Source organism: Carcharodon carcharias, chromosome 9 (assembly GCF_017639515.1).
Source record: "Carcharodon carcharias isolate sCarCar2 chromosome 9, sCarCar2.pri, whole genome shotgun sequence".
Lineage (NCBI taxonomy): Eukaryota > Metazoa > Chordata > Chondrichthyes > Lamniformes > Lamnidae > Carcharodon > Carcharodon carcharias.
Window position 1 is genome coordinate 153,522,990 of NC_054475.1, and position 21,936 is coordinate 153,544,925.

A 21,936-nucleotide genomic window follows, 5' to 3' on the forward strand; every position below is an offset into this window, starting at 1 on the left:
TACCCTGAGTAGATATGTGTAATCTCACCTTACAGGTGCACCCTATTGGTGTGGCAGTATTGCTCAGTAAATCCTAGCAATAAGCAAAAGATGCAATTATTAAGTTAGCTTACCTCCCTAAAAGGGTCCTTTTTGTTACTTAAATGGAAGCATATTTTGAAAACCATGGTTCAACCAGTTCTACTCCTTTACAAAATGGTTCTGTAATGATGCATATTCATTGTAGTTAATTACAACCATTTTATACATTCTGGGAGAAATTTGGATTTCCTGGGAAAAGGATTGATAATGCCCAGAGGAGGTAAACTTTATATTTAGCATTGGTTAGAGCAAGCACATAAGCAACACCTTTTCTTTAGAAGACTGATGGATGACCTGTAAACTAGGTAACCTAACTATTTTCCAGACTAAAAACTTCTCCTTGTAAAAATTACTGAACCATTTCTATGAAAGTACCTAAAGTATGGATTTTAATGCTAGTTAACAACATTTATCAGTGCATGGTGTATGATGAATAGGTAGAATTGGTTCTGACATTGGACATTTTAAATAACAAAAATATTGGCCCCTGTTACACTTCTGTACTAATGACAGAGGGAGCATAGAAATTGTAAAACTTTGTGCCGCAGTCTCTGCCACCAGCTGTTGTTCATGTTTTTTTTCATGCATTTACAGGCAACGAATGCAAAAATCAACTATGTATAATCTCTGTGTGGAAATGCAGCGACTGTCCCAGGAATTTCAGTGGCTTCAGATCTCTCAGGATGAGTTCCTTTGCATGAAAGTGTTGCTACTGTTTAGCATCGGTAAGTATGGGCTACTCCACTTCATGGTAAATTGCAGAAAAAACATCTGTATCTGAACTGTAATTGCTGTCAATGTTTAAGGTGACAATTTACTCCCCAGTATTAGCTTAATCATGTTTTCTATTGTGAGCTATGCTTTCATCTCCACAAGTTATTTTTCCTCCATTTTAATGGGTACCCAACATAGCAGGTTGGAGCCCTGTATCAAGGCCAGAATTTTTCGCTCGTCGGGCTGGCCTGTGCCTGACCCAAGTGAGTGTAAAATGATGTGCGATGACATCAGGTGAGCATCCTGACATCTTCACACATTCGTGCGATATTTCAGTTGGCAGGCACACACGGGAGTTGACAGCGCGTTTGTTGACGATTATCAGGCCTATGAAAGCCATTAAAGTCCCAATTGAATTAAATTTTTCACTGCCCATCCAACCTTATGGCTGGCGGGCAGGTGAAAAGGCCAAGTGACCTTTGGAGTTTTTAGGAAACCTCATTCGTAGCAGGATTAGGTTTCCAAAAGTTATTAAAAATTAAATTAAAATTTTAACTTTTCATTAATAACATGTTTCTGCTCATGTGAAAGAGCAGCTCCGTGCCCCAGGGAGCTTTTCCTGCGCACACCCGCACGCATGCGTGAAGTTCCCCGCTTGCCCTCCTTCCCCGCCCCCAAAATGGCAGTGCTGAGTGCTGCAGTATGCGTTTCATGCTGGGCGGGGTTGATTGGCCTGCTAGCGTGAAATCATGGTTGGGCCCAATCACGGGCGGCTTCCCAACCACTCCTGCTCACCCGCACCGAGCCCAGCCAACGAGGGCAAAATTCTGCCCCAAGACTCTAATCAGTATTACTCTACAACCAACCTTCAAGACATCTGTGAAAACAATTCAGATTGTCCAATCTTGCTTTTCAGAGAGTATCACAAAAGGAGGGCTGGAAAACCATGTTTTATTTTTGCCAGAGGTCAAAGGAGAAGGGAGAGAGAGGAATACAAAGGATAAAGATACTTCTGAAAGCAATGGAACAAGGAGGTGCAAATTTTGGATTGTAAGAGCCAAATAGGAAGGCTCAGGTTATCCAGACTTTAGCCTAGTTTCCAGCCCTTGTAGCACATTGCCAATAGAGCCACAGTGAGAGTTTACCAGGTGCACCACAAATTCTCCACTATTCTGTGCCAATTTTTAATCTAGAAGGAACAATATGGGTGGAATTTTCCATTCTCACCAGCAGAAGGATGTGTGGCAGGCAGGGGCACTAAATTTGGCAGGAATGAAAAAGTCAGTTTCCCACTGGCAGAAAATTAGTTTGGAATTTTGTTCTCCTGACTTTGCTGGTGGGTTAAAAGCGGATTGAATTTCTGCTGAGCTATATCGGAAATCACATTTGCATTTATTTGCATCTCATGAATGCTCATTAAAAGGCCAACTCACTGGAATTATTTTCTCCCTCCAAATTAAGTGTCCTGCCAGTGGGTAATTAGAATGGTCTGATTTACAACTGTAAATAAGTGGGGCGCATCTGGTAAGCTTCACTTCATCTACGACTTGAAGATCAGTAGGCTTGCTTTCCTCGAACAGAGACCCGAACAATCCCCATCCACCACCAATCTCCTCCACAACAAAAACAGAATTACCTGGAAAAACTCAGCAGGTCTGGCAGCATCAGCGGAGAAGAAGAGAGTTGACATTTCGAGTCCTCATGACCCTTCAACAGAACTGAGTGAATATTAGGAGAGGGGTGAAATATAAGCTGGTTTAAGTTGGGGTGGGGTGGTTATAGGGACAAGTTAGCAGTGATAGCAGATAATCAAAAGATGTTACAGACAGAAGAACAAAGAGGTGTTGAAGGTGGTGATATTATCTAAACGAATGTGCTAATTAAGAATGGATGGCAGGACACTCAAGGTACAGCTCTAGTGGGGGTGGGGTGGAAAGGCTAACAGGGCATAAAAGATATAGATTTTAAAAAATGGAAATAGGTGGGGAAAGAAAAATCTATATAAATTATTGGAAAAAACAAAAGGAAGGGGGAAGAAACGGAAAGGGGGTGGGGATGGAGGAGAGAGTTCAAGATCTAAAGTTGTTGAATTCAATATTCAGTCCGGAAGGCTGTAAAGTGCCTAGTCGGAAGATGAGATGCTGTTCCTCCAGTTTGCGTTGGGCTTCATTGGAACAATGCAGTAAGCCAAGGACAGACGTGTGGGCAAGAGAGCAGGGTGGTGTGTTAAAATAGCAAGCGACAGGGAGGTTTGGGTCTTTCTTGCGGACAGACCGCAGGTGTTCTGCAAAGCGGTTGCCCAATTTACTTTTGGTCTCTCCAATGTAGAGGAGACCGCATTGGGAGCAACGAATGCAGTCTTTTGGCTGAACTTGTTCTCTCACTGAACAATTTCTCCTTAAACTCCTTTCACTTCCTCCAAATAAAAGGTGTGGCTATGGGTACCCACATGGGTCCCAGTTATGCCTGTCCCTTTATGGGATATGTGGAACATTTCTTGTTCCAGTCCTACTCAGGCCCCCTCCCACAACTCTTTATCCGGTACATCGATGACTGCTTTGGTGCCGCTTCATGCTCTCGTCTGGACCTGGAAAAATGTATTAATTTTGCTTCCAATTTCCACCCCTCTATCATTTTCGAATGGTCCATCACTGACACTTCCCTTCTTTGACCTGTCTCAATTTCTGGTGATAGACTGTCCACCAATATTCATTACAAGCCCACCGACTCCCACAGCTTCCTTGACTACAGCTCCTCACACCCTGCTTCCTGTAAGGACTCCATCCCATTTTCTCAGTTCCTTCGCCTCCGTCGCATCTATTTTGATGATGCCACTTTCCAAAACAGTTCTTCTCACATGTCTTCCTTCTTCCTTAACTGAGGTTTTCCACCCACGATGGTTGACACGGCCCTCAACCGTGTCTGGCCCATCTCCCGTGCATCGGCCCTCACACCTTCCTCTCCCTCCCAGAACCATGATAAGGTCCCCCTTGTCCTCACTTATCACCCCACCAGCCTCCGCATTCAAAGGATCATCCTCCGCCATTTCCGCCTACTCCAGCATGATGCCACCACCAAACACATCTTCCCTTCACACACCACCACCCCCCCACCCCACCCCCCCCCCCCCCCCCCCCCACCCTATTGGCATTCCATAGGGACCGTTCCCTCCGGGTCACCCTGGTCCACTCCTCCATCACCCTGTACACCTCAACCTCCTCCCACGGTACCTTTCCACGCAACCGCAGAAGATGCAACACCTGCCCCTTTACTTGCCCCCTCCTCACCGCCCAAGGGCCCAAACACTCTGTTCAAGTGAAGCAGCACTTCACTTGCACTTCCCTCAGTTTAGTCTTCTGCATTCGCTGCTCCCAGTGCGGTCTCCTCTACATTAGAGAGACCAAACGCAGACTGGGTGACCGCTTTGCAGAACACCTTTGGTCTGTCCACAAGCATGACCCAGAACTCCCTGTCGCTTGCCATTTCAACACACCATCCTGCAGTCATGCCCACATGTCCGTCCTTGGCCTGCTGCAATGTTCCAGTAAAGCTCAAAGCAAACTGGGGGAACAGCACCTCATCTTCCGATTAGGCACTTTACAGCCTTCTGGACTTAACATTGAGTTCAACAACTTCAGATCATGAACTCTCTCCTCCATCCCATGCCCCCCTTCCATCCCACGCCCCCTTTTCCGATCCCTCATTTTTCTAAAAATGTATTCTTTTTTATATATTTTTCTTTTCCCACCTATTTCTATTATTATTTTTAAATTTATTTCCATCCATTGTTTTATCTCCACCTTTTAGCCTATTTCGATCCCTTCACCCACCCCACCCCCACTAGGGCTATCTGTCACTTGCTCGTCCTGCTTTCTATCCTTAATGTCACCATTAGCACGTCCTTTAGCTAATATCACCACCATCAACACCCCTTTGTCCTTTTGTCTATGGCATCTTTGGCAATCTCTTCTTTGCCTCCACCTATCACTGGCCCTCTATCCAGCTCTACCTGTCCCACCACCCCCCTCAACAGCTTATATTTCACCTTATTTCTATTTTTCTTTAGTTCTGATGAAGAGTCATTCAGACTAGAAACGTTAACTGTCTTCCTCTCCGCAGATGCTGTCAGACCTGCTAAGTTTTTCCAGCTGTTTTTGTTTTTTGTTTCAGATTTCCAGCAACCGCAGTATTTTGCTTTTATCTTAGGCTTGCTTTCACCTTCCTTTGACAACATAACCTTGAAATATCAGGTGCTTATAGCACAAGTTGCGTCAAGGCTGGGCACAGGGGGCATAACCATTAGGGAGGGGTCAGACAGAGGCAGGACTAGGGAGGGGGCAAGGACCAGAGGGGAAGGGTGAGACTGAGGTAGGACTGGAAGGTGGGGGGAGCCCAAGCGGGGAAGGTGAGACGGAGACAGGACTAGGGGCTGGTCAAGGAACAGAGCAGAGCAGACGGTCCGGGGACAGGAGTTAAAAGACTGTATATGGAAGAGTGAAGGACTGTCCTAGGGCTGAGGCCACACAGTCAGGGGGCGTATTTCAGAGACTTTTCTGGAACTGTACAGGCTATGTTAGAGGGCTCTGCATAGCACACATATCTTGGCCCTGGTCTTGGGCAGGGGAAGGTCTCTCTGGACAGTGACGATCATACACAGAATGGTGTGTAAGGCATGGTCAGTCACTGAAGGCAATTGGTCCTGGGAGTTTAAGTCATGGTATTGGGAGACAGAGGGCAGAATCATCCCAGATTTGCTCTATGTGCGGTAGCAGGTGGGTAAAACGACATTTTACCCACCAGCCGCAATGGCAGCTCTTCACGCCATATCGTCCCAAACCCGCCATATTAATTCTGCATTCCCGGGAAACCCGCGATTTCCATGGATAGTGGGTGTGTTTCCATGGTGGCCTTGAGAAGGGGAGGGGTCAGGTCGGCAAATTACATGGGGACATCAACATTGAAGGGTTTGGGGGGCGGTGGGGAAGAACAGGAATATCAACATGAAAAGTGATGGGCTCAAAGATAACGGGGGAAGCTGGATAGTGACAGGAGGAATGGGAATTAGGAAGCAGTGACTGGGAGGAACTTGGTGGGTGATAGGGAGAGGTTGGAAGCAGGTCTCACATACAAAAGCTAAGAGCTCCATTTTCATAATTATCAATGAATGACACAGTTGGCAAACCAAGCTTGAGAAAACCAATAGGGGAGGTGTCTTAGAGCATGTGGGAAAGTTCAGCACAAGAATTTTGGGCCAATTGAAGGGGCATCATATTAATTTCCTGCTCAAACCATGGAGAGCATGGCTCAGTTGAGTTCTGGACTCAAGGACACACTACGAAAAGCTTTGCTCCTTTACTAAAGATGTACATACATTAGTATCCGAGAATTCATTAAGTTTTGGTGCTGCAGTGCAGTTGGTCTTAATTGCCATCTGACCCTTACAGAGCCATGTGAAATGGGATGTAGGCTCAAACAATCAAGGGTCACAACTGCTGCACGGAAGCAAAATGAACCCTACAAACCTCAATGTTCCCTGTGTACTGGTCATGGCATTCAAGGTTATTGAGCCTAATTAAGACCCTCTTTGTGAATGCGCATTCATGTCTGAAAGTCTAGACTCTGCTATAAAAGGATTATGTGAGTTAGTTTGTTTACACAACTGCAGAGAAGTGTTGACTTTGTTTGATTGACATCTAAATGAGTTTATAGTAAGTTTTTTTCTGTAATCCTTTTTATCAACGTCTCAATGTTTATTTGCACAGAGTTGTCAAGTGCTTAAAGCTTCTGTTATTGATACTTTAATTGTCTGATTGATTGTCACACTTATAGGGTTGTAAGAACACCAGACTTTTTAAAATATAATGAATGAGTGTTTTTTTTCTAAGCAGTTTTACACGTCATTGTTACTATAGGGTTCATTGGTTCTGTGTGTACATTTGTTGAATGGGCATGCAATGGCTGTGAGTTGGAATGGAAAGTATGAGGGTGATATTAAGGGTGGTAAAGGGCATGAGTTGGCATTGAGTTGGAATGGGGCATGGAGGTGGCATGGGGAGTGGGTGGGGGTGATGGGGTGTGAGGGCTACAGGGCCTAAAATGTAACCAAACAACTAAGACAAAGTGCCAGAGAATTGAGGTGGGCCTTTTAATCAGTTTGCATCGGCAGTCTGCCACTCCTGTGTCCACCTTTAATCCATGTGCTGGGGTGGCAGGCCAGACTCTATCCAGTGCTACCAACCCAGAGTGAAAATAGCACATAAAGAGGCACTTTATGCCAAGGTGGGACTGCTGAGTCAGGAAATCTCCAGACTCGAGCACCTGCCTTGGTAGCGAAAATCCATCCCCTTTGAAGCATTAGATATAAACAAGATGCCTCAAAACTTTAAAAATAAACTCACTCCTTCTGAGGAAGATCTTGGTACTTGAGTATCGCTGAAAAAAGAGACATGTCGAAGTTTTTCATCTTGCACTCATCAGGTCATCTGTAAATACCAAATGTAAAGGGAACAACAATTTATACTTCATGAGAATAGAGTGCTTATTGGTTGGTGAGTGAACTCTGATTGGTAGAGGCATTATCATGGTGAATGTACCAGTTAACTGATGACTGACAGTTAACTACCAAGCATGCCCTAATGAGTGCAAGATGAAAAGCTTCGACATGTCTCTTTTGTCAGCGATACTTAAGTTCTATACTGCCAGATGACTGTTTTGGTACTTTTTATTTGTGTCTGTCAAGATGAAGAGACATCACATATGAACAATGGAGTACTTGTTATCATGTATAACAACACGTTAGATGCGGAATAAAATATACTCTTTCTGCCAGCAGTAGCCCCTCAACTCAATCTTTTGCTTACATGAGCCATTTTTTTTTCTTTATATTGTATAGATACGATTATTAGATATGCGCTAGTTAATCTCAGAGTAGGGGAAATGATGGAGACTTCTTCACTAGAAATCTATCATTCCCATAAATCTATATAACTCCTTCTGGAGGAATTCGAGACAATCTGCCTCCATGTCAACTTATGAGATGGTTTCTTTATGTGAACTGGGTGAAGACTACGCTTTTGATCTCGGTACTGTTCCCTTTTTCAGCAGGGATAAGGCTCTTGAAAAATTAAAATCATATTGCCATTCCATGCCCACCAATGCTTGGTCCTCTGTAATTTGGGAATAGGTTGGGAATAATCGTTCTGCAATTCCTTCCAAAAAAACTGTAGCATATTTAATTTATGCAAATCAGGAGCCAATGAACCCAGCACAATTTTAAAGCCAAATTACATGGCGTAGATGCTGCTCTAGCCTTGCAAACTAGAATGAAAAGTTAAATGGTCATCCCAGTTGCCTTAAAAAGAACTACTGGAAGAATGTAGAAATGCTCCAGTTAAGTTTTTTATAAACAATTTTTGTGGGGCATGAAGTGCATGAAGACTCCTCCAATTCTCAAAAAATCCTACTATATTGTTCAGCCTATTCCTCAAGTGGTCACTTGGCGCTACCCTTTAAAGAGAAAGGTAAAATACCAAAAATGTTGCACAGAGAAGTCATTGATTGCCGATCATCAGCCTAAATACTCAGCAAACTCACCAGTGCTACGTTAATGAGCCTCCTCTATGGAAATGGTTCAGACCTTCGGTGTAGTTTCGCAGGCTAGTAATGGACTCACTCCACCCACCCAATGAATGAAGTCACTTGAAAATCAATGTCCATGTTGCAATTGAAATTAGTATCTATCCTTTCAATAATTCCCTCAAACAGAGCTTACATTCTGGGAGTTTTGTCTCTGCCGAGGTTATTAACCCAGGAATAACAATTGGCCCAATTGTAGTAAATTGCAGAGTAGGAGTTATGTAGATTCACTGTACATCTTGAATTAATTTGGTCAACAGATTGTCATCACATTGGTGAAAGATTTACTAGGCTAAAATAATGGCCACATCTTTCTCAACTAAATAATACCTGAAATGAAAGCGAGTGTAAAGGAAGAGCAGAGGGGAAGAATTGGCTGTTGAAAGCAACTGCAATTTGTCATGCAGCTTGTATAAGGAAAGATAGAAGCATTAAGAGAAAAAATGGATAAGGTGTGAAGAAACCTTGTGCAACAACGTCTCAATCATTGCTGGCCACCACAGCCATGTCTCGGCCCAGCACATGATGGCTAGTACACTTTATTCAAGGGGGGAGATGTGCAGGTTGGCTTGGCCACCTCTGCCAGAAGTGTGCTGTCTGAACAGGTTATCTTCCTTCCCTTGTTCCCTCAGGGAGGCTGTTGTAAGGTATTGGGGGTAGGTCAGTAGGTCTTATTAATGTATTCATAGTCTTAGACAGTTCAACGGTAAATATTCATTAACTACAAGAAACTATATACATAGGTACAGTAAAGGTCCAAGCTAGGAGCTACTTCCATGCTTGCTTCTGCACACAACTCTGTACAACTCTAGACTGAACCCTAGGTGTGGGTCATGTGTACTGTACTCATTCCCATATTAAGCCTTTAAGTGCCAGGCCCTTATACTACACCTCCCATCAGTCTTTATCCAACCTACTTACAAGTTATCCCAGTTTATCCCACATATTACATCAATACCCAATATCCCTCCCTCGAGTCTCTGAGTTCATTGGCTCAGGCAGTCTGGAGGCCCTGTAACACTCCCATATCTTTTTCTTACTGCTGTTGGAGGAATTCCCTTTGGCTGCAGGTAAACTTTGTTGAATTGGAGGTTGTTCTGGCACCTGGGTGTCTTTTCATCCTCTTTTTCTGTTCTTTGGCATTAAATCACACTTTGTCAATTCCCCAATTATAGTGATAGATGGCAGTTGGTTTATCCCACTTTTTATGGGGCAGACATACTCTGGACTCACCTCTATAGTGTTTTTTTCTCTTCCTTCATGCGGCTCACAGTGACACACTCTGGGATGGAAGATGGCTCTTTCTGTTGTGAGGGTGTGACTTGGTAGTAAGCTCACCTTTGCGTTTGGCTGTGTGGTGTGCTGTCATCAATGAATGGCTGCTACTTGGTTCCAGGATCATTTGTGGCACTATCATGCTGGCTGGGGATTGCAGCATCTGCTTTGTGATCTCAGGGTTTATCTCTCCATCTGGCGTCAGAGCCAGAGTTTGAGCCTCTTCTCGTTGCTGGTTCCTTTCTTAACTGTTATCTACTTGAGGTATCATGGTAACCATCTGAGTGGATGGCTGGTCTGACCAATGAGGGGTTTTTGGCACTTGTAATGAAAGTGGACAAACCTGCTCTGCAAAGAGAGAAGACAATTCATTGCTGAAGTCCCACGCGAAAGAGTCTTTCTTGGAGCTTTTGGGAAGTTGCCATTCTGTATAATTTATGACAGTAGTTGTCTTGAGATCAGCCATTTTGAGGAGATTCAGGGCTAAACAGGCATCTCTGCTCAAGAAAGAAAAAGGCTGGTTTCAGATGACATACATCAACTTGAAGATTTGTTTGCTGTCATACCTTCATGGCTCTAGAATCATGCCTGTGACTGAAAAGGCCCATAAAGTGGTATGTCCCGTTGTTCATATCCAGAGGTCTCTAAGCCGCTGTTCTTTGTCCAATAGAACCGTAACACTAACTCCCGGTCCAATTTAAAGTTTGTGAGATGGCTATTAACCTTTCAAGGATTTTGTTACTTCTGAGGTTAAAGTAAGCATCGAATTATTTTAAAACTTCATTAAATTTTGCAGATGATGCTTTGATCCCTTGTCCAGTGATTATATCATTGCTTGTCAGGGTTACCAAATAAATTAACGTGTTAACTTGTTCAGCTTCTGCCTTTCTATCCAGATCTGAAGCAATCATGTATCTCAGGAATCTTCTTCCCCAAAATCCCCAATTTTCTGATTGAGCTGGACCTTGGATAAGTCCAAATTGATCTGCAGGTTCAGTTTTAAGAGGTTTTCGAAAATCCAAAATGGCGCCTCTGCACAAAGGTTTGCCTGTGCTTGTCGGTTTTGACGGGCTCCCCCAGTGGTGGCATTCAAGATCTCAACATTTAAGCATTTTCAACAATGGCTGCCTGCATCGACTGAGTAGTCTTCCCCGCTTTAGCGCTATGTTCTCGGGTTATGGAAGCATTGAATCCTGGCTTTTGCCTCCTACTCAGTGTCTATTAATTTTTAGTCAAATTTTTTGGGGAGCAAGCTCGGCCACCACATTTTCAGGTGCAGGCTTGGGAATCTGGTTTCTCAGAGCGTGATTTAATCAGCAATTTCTGACCACTGCCATATTTAACTTTTTGCAGGGCTTTTGTTCTGCAAGAATTTTAAATTTTTAGCTCACCCCTGCTAGGTCTGCTGACACTGCACACCCTGGGCTGAATCTTCTGGCTGATGTGTGGGTGGCAGAGCCCGCACACCAGCACTGAAAATCTTGCGCGCGGACGTCACACAAGTGTCCCGACGTCAGTGCGCGGCATCATGGTAGTTAGGTCAGCGGGCGCGCTATGCAGTGCGACGCACGCCCACCATTAATTAAAGGCTTTGTAAAGGCCATTAACTCACCAACTGACCAGGATTTTGAGGGGCCTGTGTGAACTTCGGCTCAGCGCACGGGCCCAACAGACAGGCGGGTAAGTGATTTTTTTACAAACCTCATCCAGTGGCGGGATGAGGTTTGATATCGGACTTAAAAACATTTATTAAAAGTTTTGTGTACTTCATTAACATGTCCCATCTCGTGTGACATTTTCACATGAAGGGGACATGTTAAAGAATTTTTTACTGTTCTATTTTTAATCTTTGACAACTTTTCAGCGATAACCCTGAGGCAGCACTTTGCCTCAGGGAGATGTGCGCTCTTTTGCGTGCATGAAAGAACACGCTCTCGCAGTTGGGGAATCCCCACCCACAGGAAGCACATAGCGCTTCCCGTCGGGCAACCCGCTGATGTAAAATGGCAGCGGGGCCAGTTTCGGCGGCAGCGATCGGCTGCCTGGCCGTCAAGGGCAAAATTCTGCCCTCTAAGTATTGAAGCTGGACTTTCATGGGTGGTGTTTTCTGCTGCAGCAAGGAATTTAATCCCCACCTTCAGCTTCTAAGCCTTTCTTTGGAGCTTTTGTCTGGTGATTTCACAGAATCACAGAATTGTTACAGTGTAGAAGGAGGCCATTTGGCCCATTGTGTCTGCACCAGCTCTCTCAGCATTCCTCAAAGGCAACCTCCTGCCTTTTCCCTGTAACCCAGCACATTGTTTCTATTTAAATAATCATCCAATACCTTCTTGAATGCCTCAATTGAACCTGTCTCCACCATACTTCCAGGCAGTGCATTCCAAACCCTAACGATTTGCTGTGTAAAAAAGTTTTTATTTCACCTCGCATTTGCTTCTTTTGCAAAACACTTTGAAACTATTCCCTCTGGTTCTCCATCCATTTACGAGCGGGAACAGCTTCTCCCTATCTACTGTGTTCACATTCCTCATAATTTTGAAAACTTCTATTAAGTCTCCTCTTAGCCTTCTGCTCTCAAGGAATATAGTCCCAACTTCTCCAATATTTCCTCATAACTGAGTGTCTCATCCCTGGAACCATTCTCCTAAACCTCTTCAGCACTTTCTCCAATGCGTTTGCATCCTTCCTATAGTGTGCCCAGTGTCTTATATAAGTTCATCATAACATCCCTGCTCTTGTATTCTATGCCCCTATTAATGAAGCCTGGAATATGGTGTCCTTTAGAAACAGCTCTCTCTACCTGTCCTGCCACTTTTAATGACTTATGTACATATACACCCAGGTGTCTGTACTGCTACACACCCTTTAGAATCATACCCTTTATTTTATACCTCGTCTCTCCATGTTCCTTGTACCAAAGTGTATCACCTCACACTTCTCCACATTGAACTTCATCTGCCACCTATCTGCCCACTTCAGGAATGTGTCAGTATCCTTTTGAAGTTCTACACTGTCCTCCTCATAGTTTACAATTCTCCCAAGTTTTGTATCATTCGCAAACTTTGAAATTGTCCCCTGCACTTCAAGGTCTAGATCATTTACATCTTTCAGGAAAAGCAAGGGTCCCAATACCGACCCCTGGGGAACTTCACTATAAACTTTCTTCCAGCCCAAAAAATACCCATTAGCCATTACCCTGTTTCCTATCCCTCCGCCAGTTGTGTATCCACGCTGCTACTGTCCCTTCTATTTCCTTCTGTGCCTTCGCTTCTTGAACCTTCGGGTCATAATGCTTCTTTGATTTTTCCTTCAGTTTTTCAGGATTTTAATTTCTTCTGTAGTCTCTGCGAGGTTTTGAGTTGTTGCTTTCACTGCCACCATGTTGTAAGGTATTGGGTGTAGTCCAGTAGGTCTTATTAAAGTATTTGTAGTCCTAGGTAGTTCAACAGTAAGTATTTATTAACTATGAGGAACTACATATATAGGTACAGTAAATGTCCAAGCTAGGAGCTGTCTCCATGCTTGCTTTTACATACTAGACTGACCCCTAGGTGCAGGTTATGTATTCTAACAGCACTATGTGGACGGTACTGTACTCAGTCCCACATTACACCTTTATGTGCCTATCACTACAGAGGCTTTCTCTGCAAAATCCCTGATTATCACTTCAATCATGTTCACCCCGACAATTAAGCCCCAGTTTTGAGAGACCAGCAAAATCTGTGCTGGAAATGACTGACAAGCTGACCCAAGCTAACCTATAGTTCACTGAGGTGATTGTACCCAGAATAATCTCCATACTTAATGGCTTTAATTTCAGAATATTTATTTTATTATTGTATTTTATTTGTAAGTTATACAGGATAATTCTGATTAAGACTTCTGGTGCGTTTTGCTCATTATGACATTTACAAGATACTGAGATTGCTTTTTGATTTAAGGTAATTGAAGTAATTGAATGAATAATCAATGCCATTACTTATGTGTAGCAAGCTGTGTCTTTGAGTGTTCATTTTATTTGCCATATTGCAGACAGATATATGGAATTTGAGAATGGATTTCATGGACAGCATCTTCCGGTTGGCTTCCGTGTAAAATGACACGGGAATACGTCGGGCGTCAGCCCGCATCATTTAGATTTTCAGTTCTGTGGGCACGCAGCCGATTCAGCTGCGTGCCCACCAAACTGTCAATGGCCTAGTAAGGCCATTAAAAACCTAATTAACATGATTGATGGACCTGCCTGTCTAATCTTAAGGTTGGCGGACAGTCCGGGAGCCCAGGCGGGCTTCAGAAAAAATATGAAATCTCATCCATGGGCGCGATGAGGTTCCATGAGGGTATTTAAATTTTTATTAAATGTTTAAATAAAAGTTACGGACATGTCCCAACTCATGTGACAGTGTCACATGAGGGGTCATGGCAGGGAAATTTGTTTATCACCTTTATTGAAAGTTTTAAATCGGAGCCAATCTCCCTGAGACAGCACTTTGCCTCAGGGAGATCTGTGCGCTCTTTCACGCACATGCACACTTCTGGCTGAGGTAATCTCCTGCCCGCACAGGGAATGCATAGCATTTCCTGGTGGATGTCACGCTGGGCAGGCTTTAATTGGCCTGCCCACGTAAAATGGTGGTGCGCCCCCAAGCGGGGGCGCTGATTGGAAGCCCACCCGTGCCTGTTCCTGCATGTTCCCCTGGACGGGGGGAGAATGTTGCCCCATGATTTACCTTCCCTGTGAAAAGTTGTGTTCACAAGAAGTGCAAATTCTCCCTTGAAAACAAAAATGATATAGCAAGTAACAATCATACCATACGATTAAAGAATGGACAAACTAATAGGCTGATTGCAGTTTTATCTACATGCATCAAGTGATAAATTGCATAGTACAACCGCAGTGACTCAAGGCATACTGAATTGTAATGACTGGAGCAATTTGGAAGCTACAGCCGAAACAGCTGTACATGATATATGAACAGATCCCTTGTGCAATCTTGCAGTGTTCTATTTTGTTTTGATTAGATTTTCACATCTGCCTAGAGTTTTCAGTAGGTGATCAAATATACATAGAACAACTGCCAGATAGTTATGGACAATACTTATGGTGGGGAAGAAGGTGATTGACTTATAATCATATTAATATTAATGGTGTTGTGTAACTATCTGGCCAGTGGAGGTGCTATGATCGTTACTGGTTACAGGCTCACTAAAATAAATTGAATATGCTCACCATCTTACCTATCATATTTCAAATAATTTAATAAAATAATTCAAATATAATATTATTGTCAACATGTTTGTATTTTCTGAAATGTATGATATTCTGGAAGTTTTCTTATACATTTGAAATAGTGTAACATGTATAAATGCTGCTAAAATGTCATGTCTGTGAGAGCTTATAAACCAAACTTCACTGTCTCGTTATCAGTTCCAGTCGAAGGTCTGAAAAACCAGAAATACTTTGATGAACTGCGTATGAACTATATTCAGGAACTGGACAGAGTCATTTCCTTTCAAGGGAAGGATGCCACACACAATCCACAGCGTTTTTATCAACTAACCAAGCTCCTAGACTCACTACAGATAGTAAGTTCTGATTCTGTTTACTAATAGCTTGTTCAGATCAGATAAAATCAGTGCATAGCATTATTACTGAGGGATCTGGTAGGACTACAGGTTTTCCTGTATTGTTAGTAGCAATGAAGTTTATTTTTACAGTTTGTAATTACTGTTGGCATTTGCTTTCTAATTTACATTTGGTCAAGTACAAAAATAAGCAAAAAAAACACAATTACCAATGAGAAATTATGGGATATGATTTCCATCATGAATAGGCTAAACTTATAACTCACAAGTGAATTATGATCAGGGCTACTTACAGGATATAATAATCTTGTGGCTCAGTCTGTTTTCTAATTAAGCTACACATGGATAGGTAATTAAAATGAAAATAGTAAATGTAAATATTTACTTTAAATGCTAACTTTGACACATAGATTGTAGATTAATTTCAAAATGCTACCAAAATGCAAGAGGCAATTGTTTCCAATAGTGGCATCAGCTCTAAGAAATATAAAAGCAATGTCATGGAGGGAACATGTAGTATCAAACTCAGTGTTTTCTTGGAAGTGGTGAAAATTGTATTTTCAAGAGATGTACATTAGATATATTTTTGCAGGTGGCCTTTCTTTGATTAATTCATAAATTTTTGAGACATGGCTGAGATAATGAGGAAAATAGTCCCCTCAAGTTTAGCAATATAACCAGCTGAATGGAGATCAGGTAGTGAGTTATATATTTTCTCCAGCTGCTGGCTGATTCCACATTGAAATTTCAATCAGCCCAATTAAATTTTACTATCTGTTTATATAAAACATGTGACTTTTTAAAAAATACCTGTTTGTGAAATGCTAGATTGAATTTTTGCATATTAATGCATGAATCTTCTGGGTTGTGGATATCTACTGTGAAACCTATGGTGGCACCCTTCCATCTTGTAAGACAATTGTTTGCACTTGCTGGTCAACTCTGTGCTAAGCATTGCCTGGCTTGACTCAGGAGCCACACTCTGGCATGGCAGTCTCTGCCATATTTGCTGCAGAGAAGACAGTGGACTAAGGAAGAGCATGATTGGCTGGCCTGTTTTCTCTGGGCCATTTTCTTGACCTGCTGAGCTCTTTGTTTCTGCTAGCCTCTTCCAATGCCCTTCCAATCACTATATGCATCATAAATTGAACAAAATTACCCCTAACTGTATCTCAATATATGAGTATGCATGTAAATATAAATATTATATGTAATATATTGGATACATGGAAGTTATTTCAGGAAATTCATTTTAAGGTTAGATGATGTACTGACATTACCTGAAAGCGTTCTTGGGTATCCTTTATAATGTATAAACAATTAAAGAAAAATAGAATATACAAAGAGAATATTGATGAATTTTACTGGTTGGCATACACACGGTACAACATGCCACACATCTTTCCTTTGGAACTTCAGACAATGGCCTGAATTTTCATGGGAAGGAGAGAGTCTCCAGCTTAGCCAAAAGAGCTCTGAACTGGAAGTCTCGCCCCTGAGGCCAGTACCCACCAGTTTAGCCAGGGAGATGAAGGCAGTTTGTAGTTTGTACATATGTGGCTCACAGAGACAGTTCCACGTGTAAAGGGCAGCTGCCTTCATACAAGATGACTTCTGGGCTTTACACTTCAGGAGAAAGTCTAAACTTACCCGAATTCTTTGGAAAGATAGGGAACCCTTTTGGTTAGGTCCAGGGACGTCTTTGGGATAGGTGAGGTGCCCTGTGGGAGAGGTCAAGTGCCCTTTGGGTTTGTTAAAAGTAGCCATTAATGCACTTAAAAAGTAGATAAAATCATTGAACTGTCAATGCATTTAAATCCCCTCGGAACAGTAAAACTGCCAAGGCACTTAAATCCTCTTGGAACTGTCAAGCTTTCAAGGCATTTAAATCCTTTTGGAACTGTTAGTTGTCAAGGCATCTCCCACCCTTTACTTTTTTTGAACTGCAGTTTAAAGAAATCAGTGCTTGCTATTTCACTCTGTTGACATATACCCCATTATATGCACATGGGATACAGGGTAATTTGATAAGGTGGATTCAAAATTGGCTTAGTTGTAGGAGACAGAGGGTGATGACAGAAGGATGCTTTAGTGACTGGAAGCCAGTGTCCAGTGGCATACCACAGGGATTTGTGCTGGGTCCCCTATTATTTGTCATTTATATAAACGACATAGATGACTATGTGGGGGGTAGGATTAGCAAGTTTGCGGATGACACAAAGATTGGCCGGGTTGAATGTCTTGGGCTACAGGAAGATATAGACGGGATGGTCAAATGGGCAGATAAGTGGCAGATGGAAATTAACCCTGAAAACTGTGAGGTGATACACTTTGAAAGGATTAATTTTACAAGGAAGTATTCAATGAACGGCATGACACGAGGAAGTTCTGAGGAACAGAGGGACCTTGGCGTATGTGTCCATAGATCTCTGAAGGCGGAGAGGCATGTTAGTGGCATGGTGAAAAAGGTATATACAACACTTGCCTTTATCAATCGAGGCATAGATTACAAAAGTAGGGAGGTCATGATGGAGTTGTATAGAACCTTGGTGAGGCCACAGCTGGAGAACTGTGTGCAGTTCTGGTCATCACATTATAGGAAGGATGTGATTGCACTGGTGGGGGTGCAGAGGAGATTCACCAGGATGTTGCCTGGGATGAAACATTTTTAAGTTATGAAGAGAGGTTGGATAGACTTGGATTGTTTTTGTTGGAGTAGAGAAGTCTGAGGGGCGACCTGATCGCGTTTACAAGATTATCAGGGGCATGCACAGTGTGGATAGGGAGCAGCTGTTCCCCTTAGTTGAAGGGTCAGTCACAAGGGGACATAAGTTCAAGGTGAGGGGCAGGAGGTTTAGGGGGGATGTAGGGAAAAGCTTTTTTACCCAGGGGGTGGTGACGGTCTGGAATGTGCTGCCTGGGAGGGTGGTAGTGGCGGGTTGCCTTACATCCTTTAAAAAGTACCTGGATGAGCATTTGGCATGTCATAACATTCAAGGCTATGGGCCAAGTGCTAGCAAATGAGGTTAGGTAGGTAGGTCAGGTGTTTCTCACGTTTCGGTGCAGATTCGATGGGCTGAAGGGCCTCTTCTGCACTGTGTGATTCTGTGGTTATAGGATTCATTGTAAGATTTGCTCTCCATTACTGAGTTCATAACCCTATCATCTCTCCACAGTTTGATTAACAGCTCCAAGTGGTATAAAGTCTTTGATGTGGGGTTATGAATACAAATGCTTATTTTAGAATGGATTAAGTACTTGAAGGAAATATTTGTTTTTAAATAGGATTAAATACTTAAAGAAAATGTTTCTTTTTAATTAGGTGTTAAGTAGTTGAGGGTATTTAGATGTATTGATTGTTTTCTTTAGCAATGAGAGTGCTTTTTTAATACTGATCATCGATAGACACTTTGGGCAAAATTCCCCCCCCCCCACCCTGTTGGAGGGGAAGTGTGAAAGCGGGCATGGGCGCGTCGCCATTTTTTGTGGGTGGGCCAATTAAGGCCCGCCCAACATGACATCCGCATGGGAGCGCTGTGCACTCCCTATGTGGGCGGGAGAGAGGAATGGCAAATGCGGAAGTGCGTTCCTTCGCTCATGCACGTGAAGGAGTGCTCCGATCTCTCTGAGACTAAGTGCTGCCTCAGGAAGATCAGTTCCCAAAGTGAAAAAGTTATTCTTCCAAAAATTTCATTTACCATCCATGTCCCCTCATGTGACAATGGACATAACTTTAAGTAAAAGTGAATCTTAATTTTTTAATTCAATCATGAAACCTCATCCCGCCTAGATGATGCCCGACATCATTCTGCATCATTTTACACGTCAGCAACTGGGCCCTGCCCTCGCTTGCCAACAGGAAAATTCTTGCTTTAGGGCAGAAATTTGTGTTGAGCAGACAGGCGCACGCCCGACCCGTTCGAGCATAAAATGACACACAATGATATCAGGCAATCGTCCTGACGTCATCGCGCACTTGCGCGATATTTTGGTCAGTGAAAATGCACGGGAGTCGGGCAGCGTGCCCGCCAACAATTAACAGGCCTATTAAGGCCATTAAAGTTGTAATTGAATGAAATTTTTCACTGTCCATCCAACCTTATGGTTGGCAGGCAGGTGAAAAAGCGAAGCAGCCTTTGGATTTTTTAGGAAACCTCATCCACAGGCAGGATGAGGTTTCCAACAGTAATTAAAAATTAAATAAAAAGTTTTAAATTTCATTTATAACATGTCCATGTTCATGTGACAGAGTCACATGAGGGGACATGTTTTTAACATTGCTCAGTTTTTTATTTCTGAGCTCTGTGTCTCAGGGAGCTTTCATTGCACGCACTCGCGCACATGCGCAAACTTCCGCACTTGCCCTCCTCCTGCCACCCCACCCCGGCAGCACTGCAGCATGCGCTTCATGCTGGCTGACCATTAATTCGCCAGCCAGCGTGAAATCGATGTCGGGGCCCGATCGCGGTCAGTTTTGTGGCAGCGCCAGACCAACAAAGGGAAAGTCCTGCCCTTAGAACTTTATTTCATCTTAACATGACACTGTCCACCCATGGTGGATTTTGGGTGAGCTGGCATGGAGCGTTTAAGGGAAAAAGGTAGGGGGGCATGGGTTGGCACTAAGTTGTCATAGGGGCTATAAAGGACCAAGGGGGTGGGTACAGGGGCATAGGTTGGTATGGTGTCTGTAAAGGGAATTGGGTGTGGGTAGAGGGGCATAGGTTGGCATGGAGTATACGAGAGGCCGTGGGGGTTGGGGGCATGAGGTGGCATGGGTTGAAATGGATGGGGCATGAGGAGTATGCAGATATGGGTGTGAGGGCTAGAGGGCTGTTTTTTATTTTACACTTTGCCTTGCAATTCACAGAGCACCGAGCCAGGCCTTTCACACAGCCCACTTCTGCACCCAACAGCCCCTGTGGCTGCTTCCGCACTATTTCCAGGGATAGCAATTTTCCCGACTTTACACTCCTGACACAAGAGCAAAAATCCAAGCTAATGTTTTGCAGTCAATGCTGGTCCATTACAACAAATAATTACTGTTTTTAATGTTCAACTTATCAGGTAAACAATTGACATGATAGGTATTTACCAAACTCATTAATTGCATGCCCAGTAGTAATAAGGCATAGCTTAGTGAAGTGTTAAGTGCTGTAGGAATGTAGGGTGCAAGCACACCGCACTGTGATTCCCAAACTCAGCCATTTATTTAAGTATGATGCTGTGCAGAGACCCTGCAAAAAAGCCATTTCTCCTAAAGGAGAAATGAAAAATCAGAGGATCAGGTGACTCTCCCACACCTCTTGCTGATCAACTTCAGAGTGGCATTTGGAAAGATCTGACAGGAGAACACCTCTCAACCCTGTTGGTCTTTCACCCTCGTGGTACAAGGCGCAAGAAGATTATGGAAGAAGGGAACTATAAAAGAAAAAACGTAGCTTAAAGGCACCGGTAGCAAATGGAATTAAAATAATGTTTGAATATTTTTCTGTCAAAGAAATAACTGCATGGCTACTTTAAACACTCTGATATGTAGATATTAATTAATAAGAAATAACTGGATGTGAATTTAGGGCAGTAATCTAATCACGGAATTCATAAGTGAGGATCGACCACTTATGTGGTTGTTACAAGCTATAAAGTCCTAATGGTTATTTGCTGCTGGTGCCTTATAATTCATTTACAAATATGCACTGTTCTCTATAATTCATCACAATATTAGAATAATAAAAAGGAAACAAAAATGTTATGGCTAATACTTAATTCTTTTATCAGTTTATATTTTTTATGTTTTTTAACAGACAGTGAGGAAACTCCACCAGTTTACATTCGATCTATTTGTTCAGTCTCAGTCTCTGAGCGTCCAGTTCCCTGAAATGATGGCAGAAATAATCTCTGCCCAGGTACCAAAGATCCTCGCTGGTATGGCCAAACCGCTTCTTTTTCATGAACAGTGACATTCATTGCTTACATATGTTATACTGCCTGTAACTGTACTACCTAGAGTTTATCTTGTTTTCAAAATCATCAGTTCAGTCAAATGCTACATCTGATCTGATAAAGAAATGAAAAAGAATTGTACAAAATCTACCTTTATTTCCAGTGGTCCGTTGACCACCCAGTTACAGAGTTGGTCTTGTTATACAACCAAACTGAGGTAGGCTGGTTGTAATCTTATTGATTAGTTGTTATGTTGGACCACACCAATTACTGGTTGATACCTTGGTTAAATTCAGTGAAAATCAACTGCATTCACCTCTTCATTGGTCCTTCGGAGTAGTTTCATTCTCTGATTTTCACCTAAAGCTACCTACATTTTTTTTATTATTTTGAAACTACCTAGTGACCTGTTTTCATTTTACATCCTTAAAACATATCAGATATCAATTTTACCTGGTGTTAGATATTACCTCACACCATGTTTCATTACATCTATGAAAACACATTTTTGTTAAAAGCAAAATCTGAGTTAAATTGCATTTTTTTTAAAATTTGCACTAAAATATTTCCTTTCCTGAATGCCAGGAAAACAGTATGTGTTATGGTAGGATTGTTGGGTGGTTCCTGAATTCATAAATGTATTTTTTTAAAACTACAAAAAGTACATTATACTGATTTATTGGTAGGCTTTTTTACATCTAATTA

The 21,936-nt window shown here is 42.6% G+C and overlaps 1 protein-coding gene across 1 annotated transcript in view; it reads left to right on the forward strand.

Moving 5' to 3' along the window:
- Positions 1–21,349, forward strand: part of ar (androgen receptor) — a 305,542-nt gene extending 284,193 nt beyond the window's left edge. The window contains exons 6-8 of the mRNA XM_041196191.1: positions 676–806; positions 15,134–15,291; positions 21,093–21,349. Of these exons, the coding sequence (XP_041052125.1) occupies positions 676–806; positions 15,134–15,291; positions 21,093–21,248 (445 nt within the window). The 3' untranslated portion in view covers positions 21,249–21,349. The remainder of the gene's footprint in view (positions 1–675; positions 807–15,133; positions 15,292–21,092) is intronic.
- Positions 21,350–21,936: the final 587 nt, after the last annotated feature.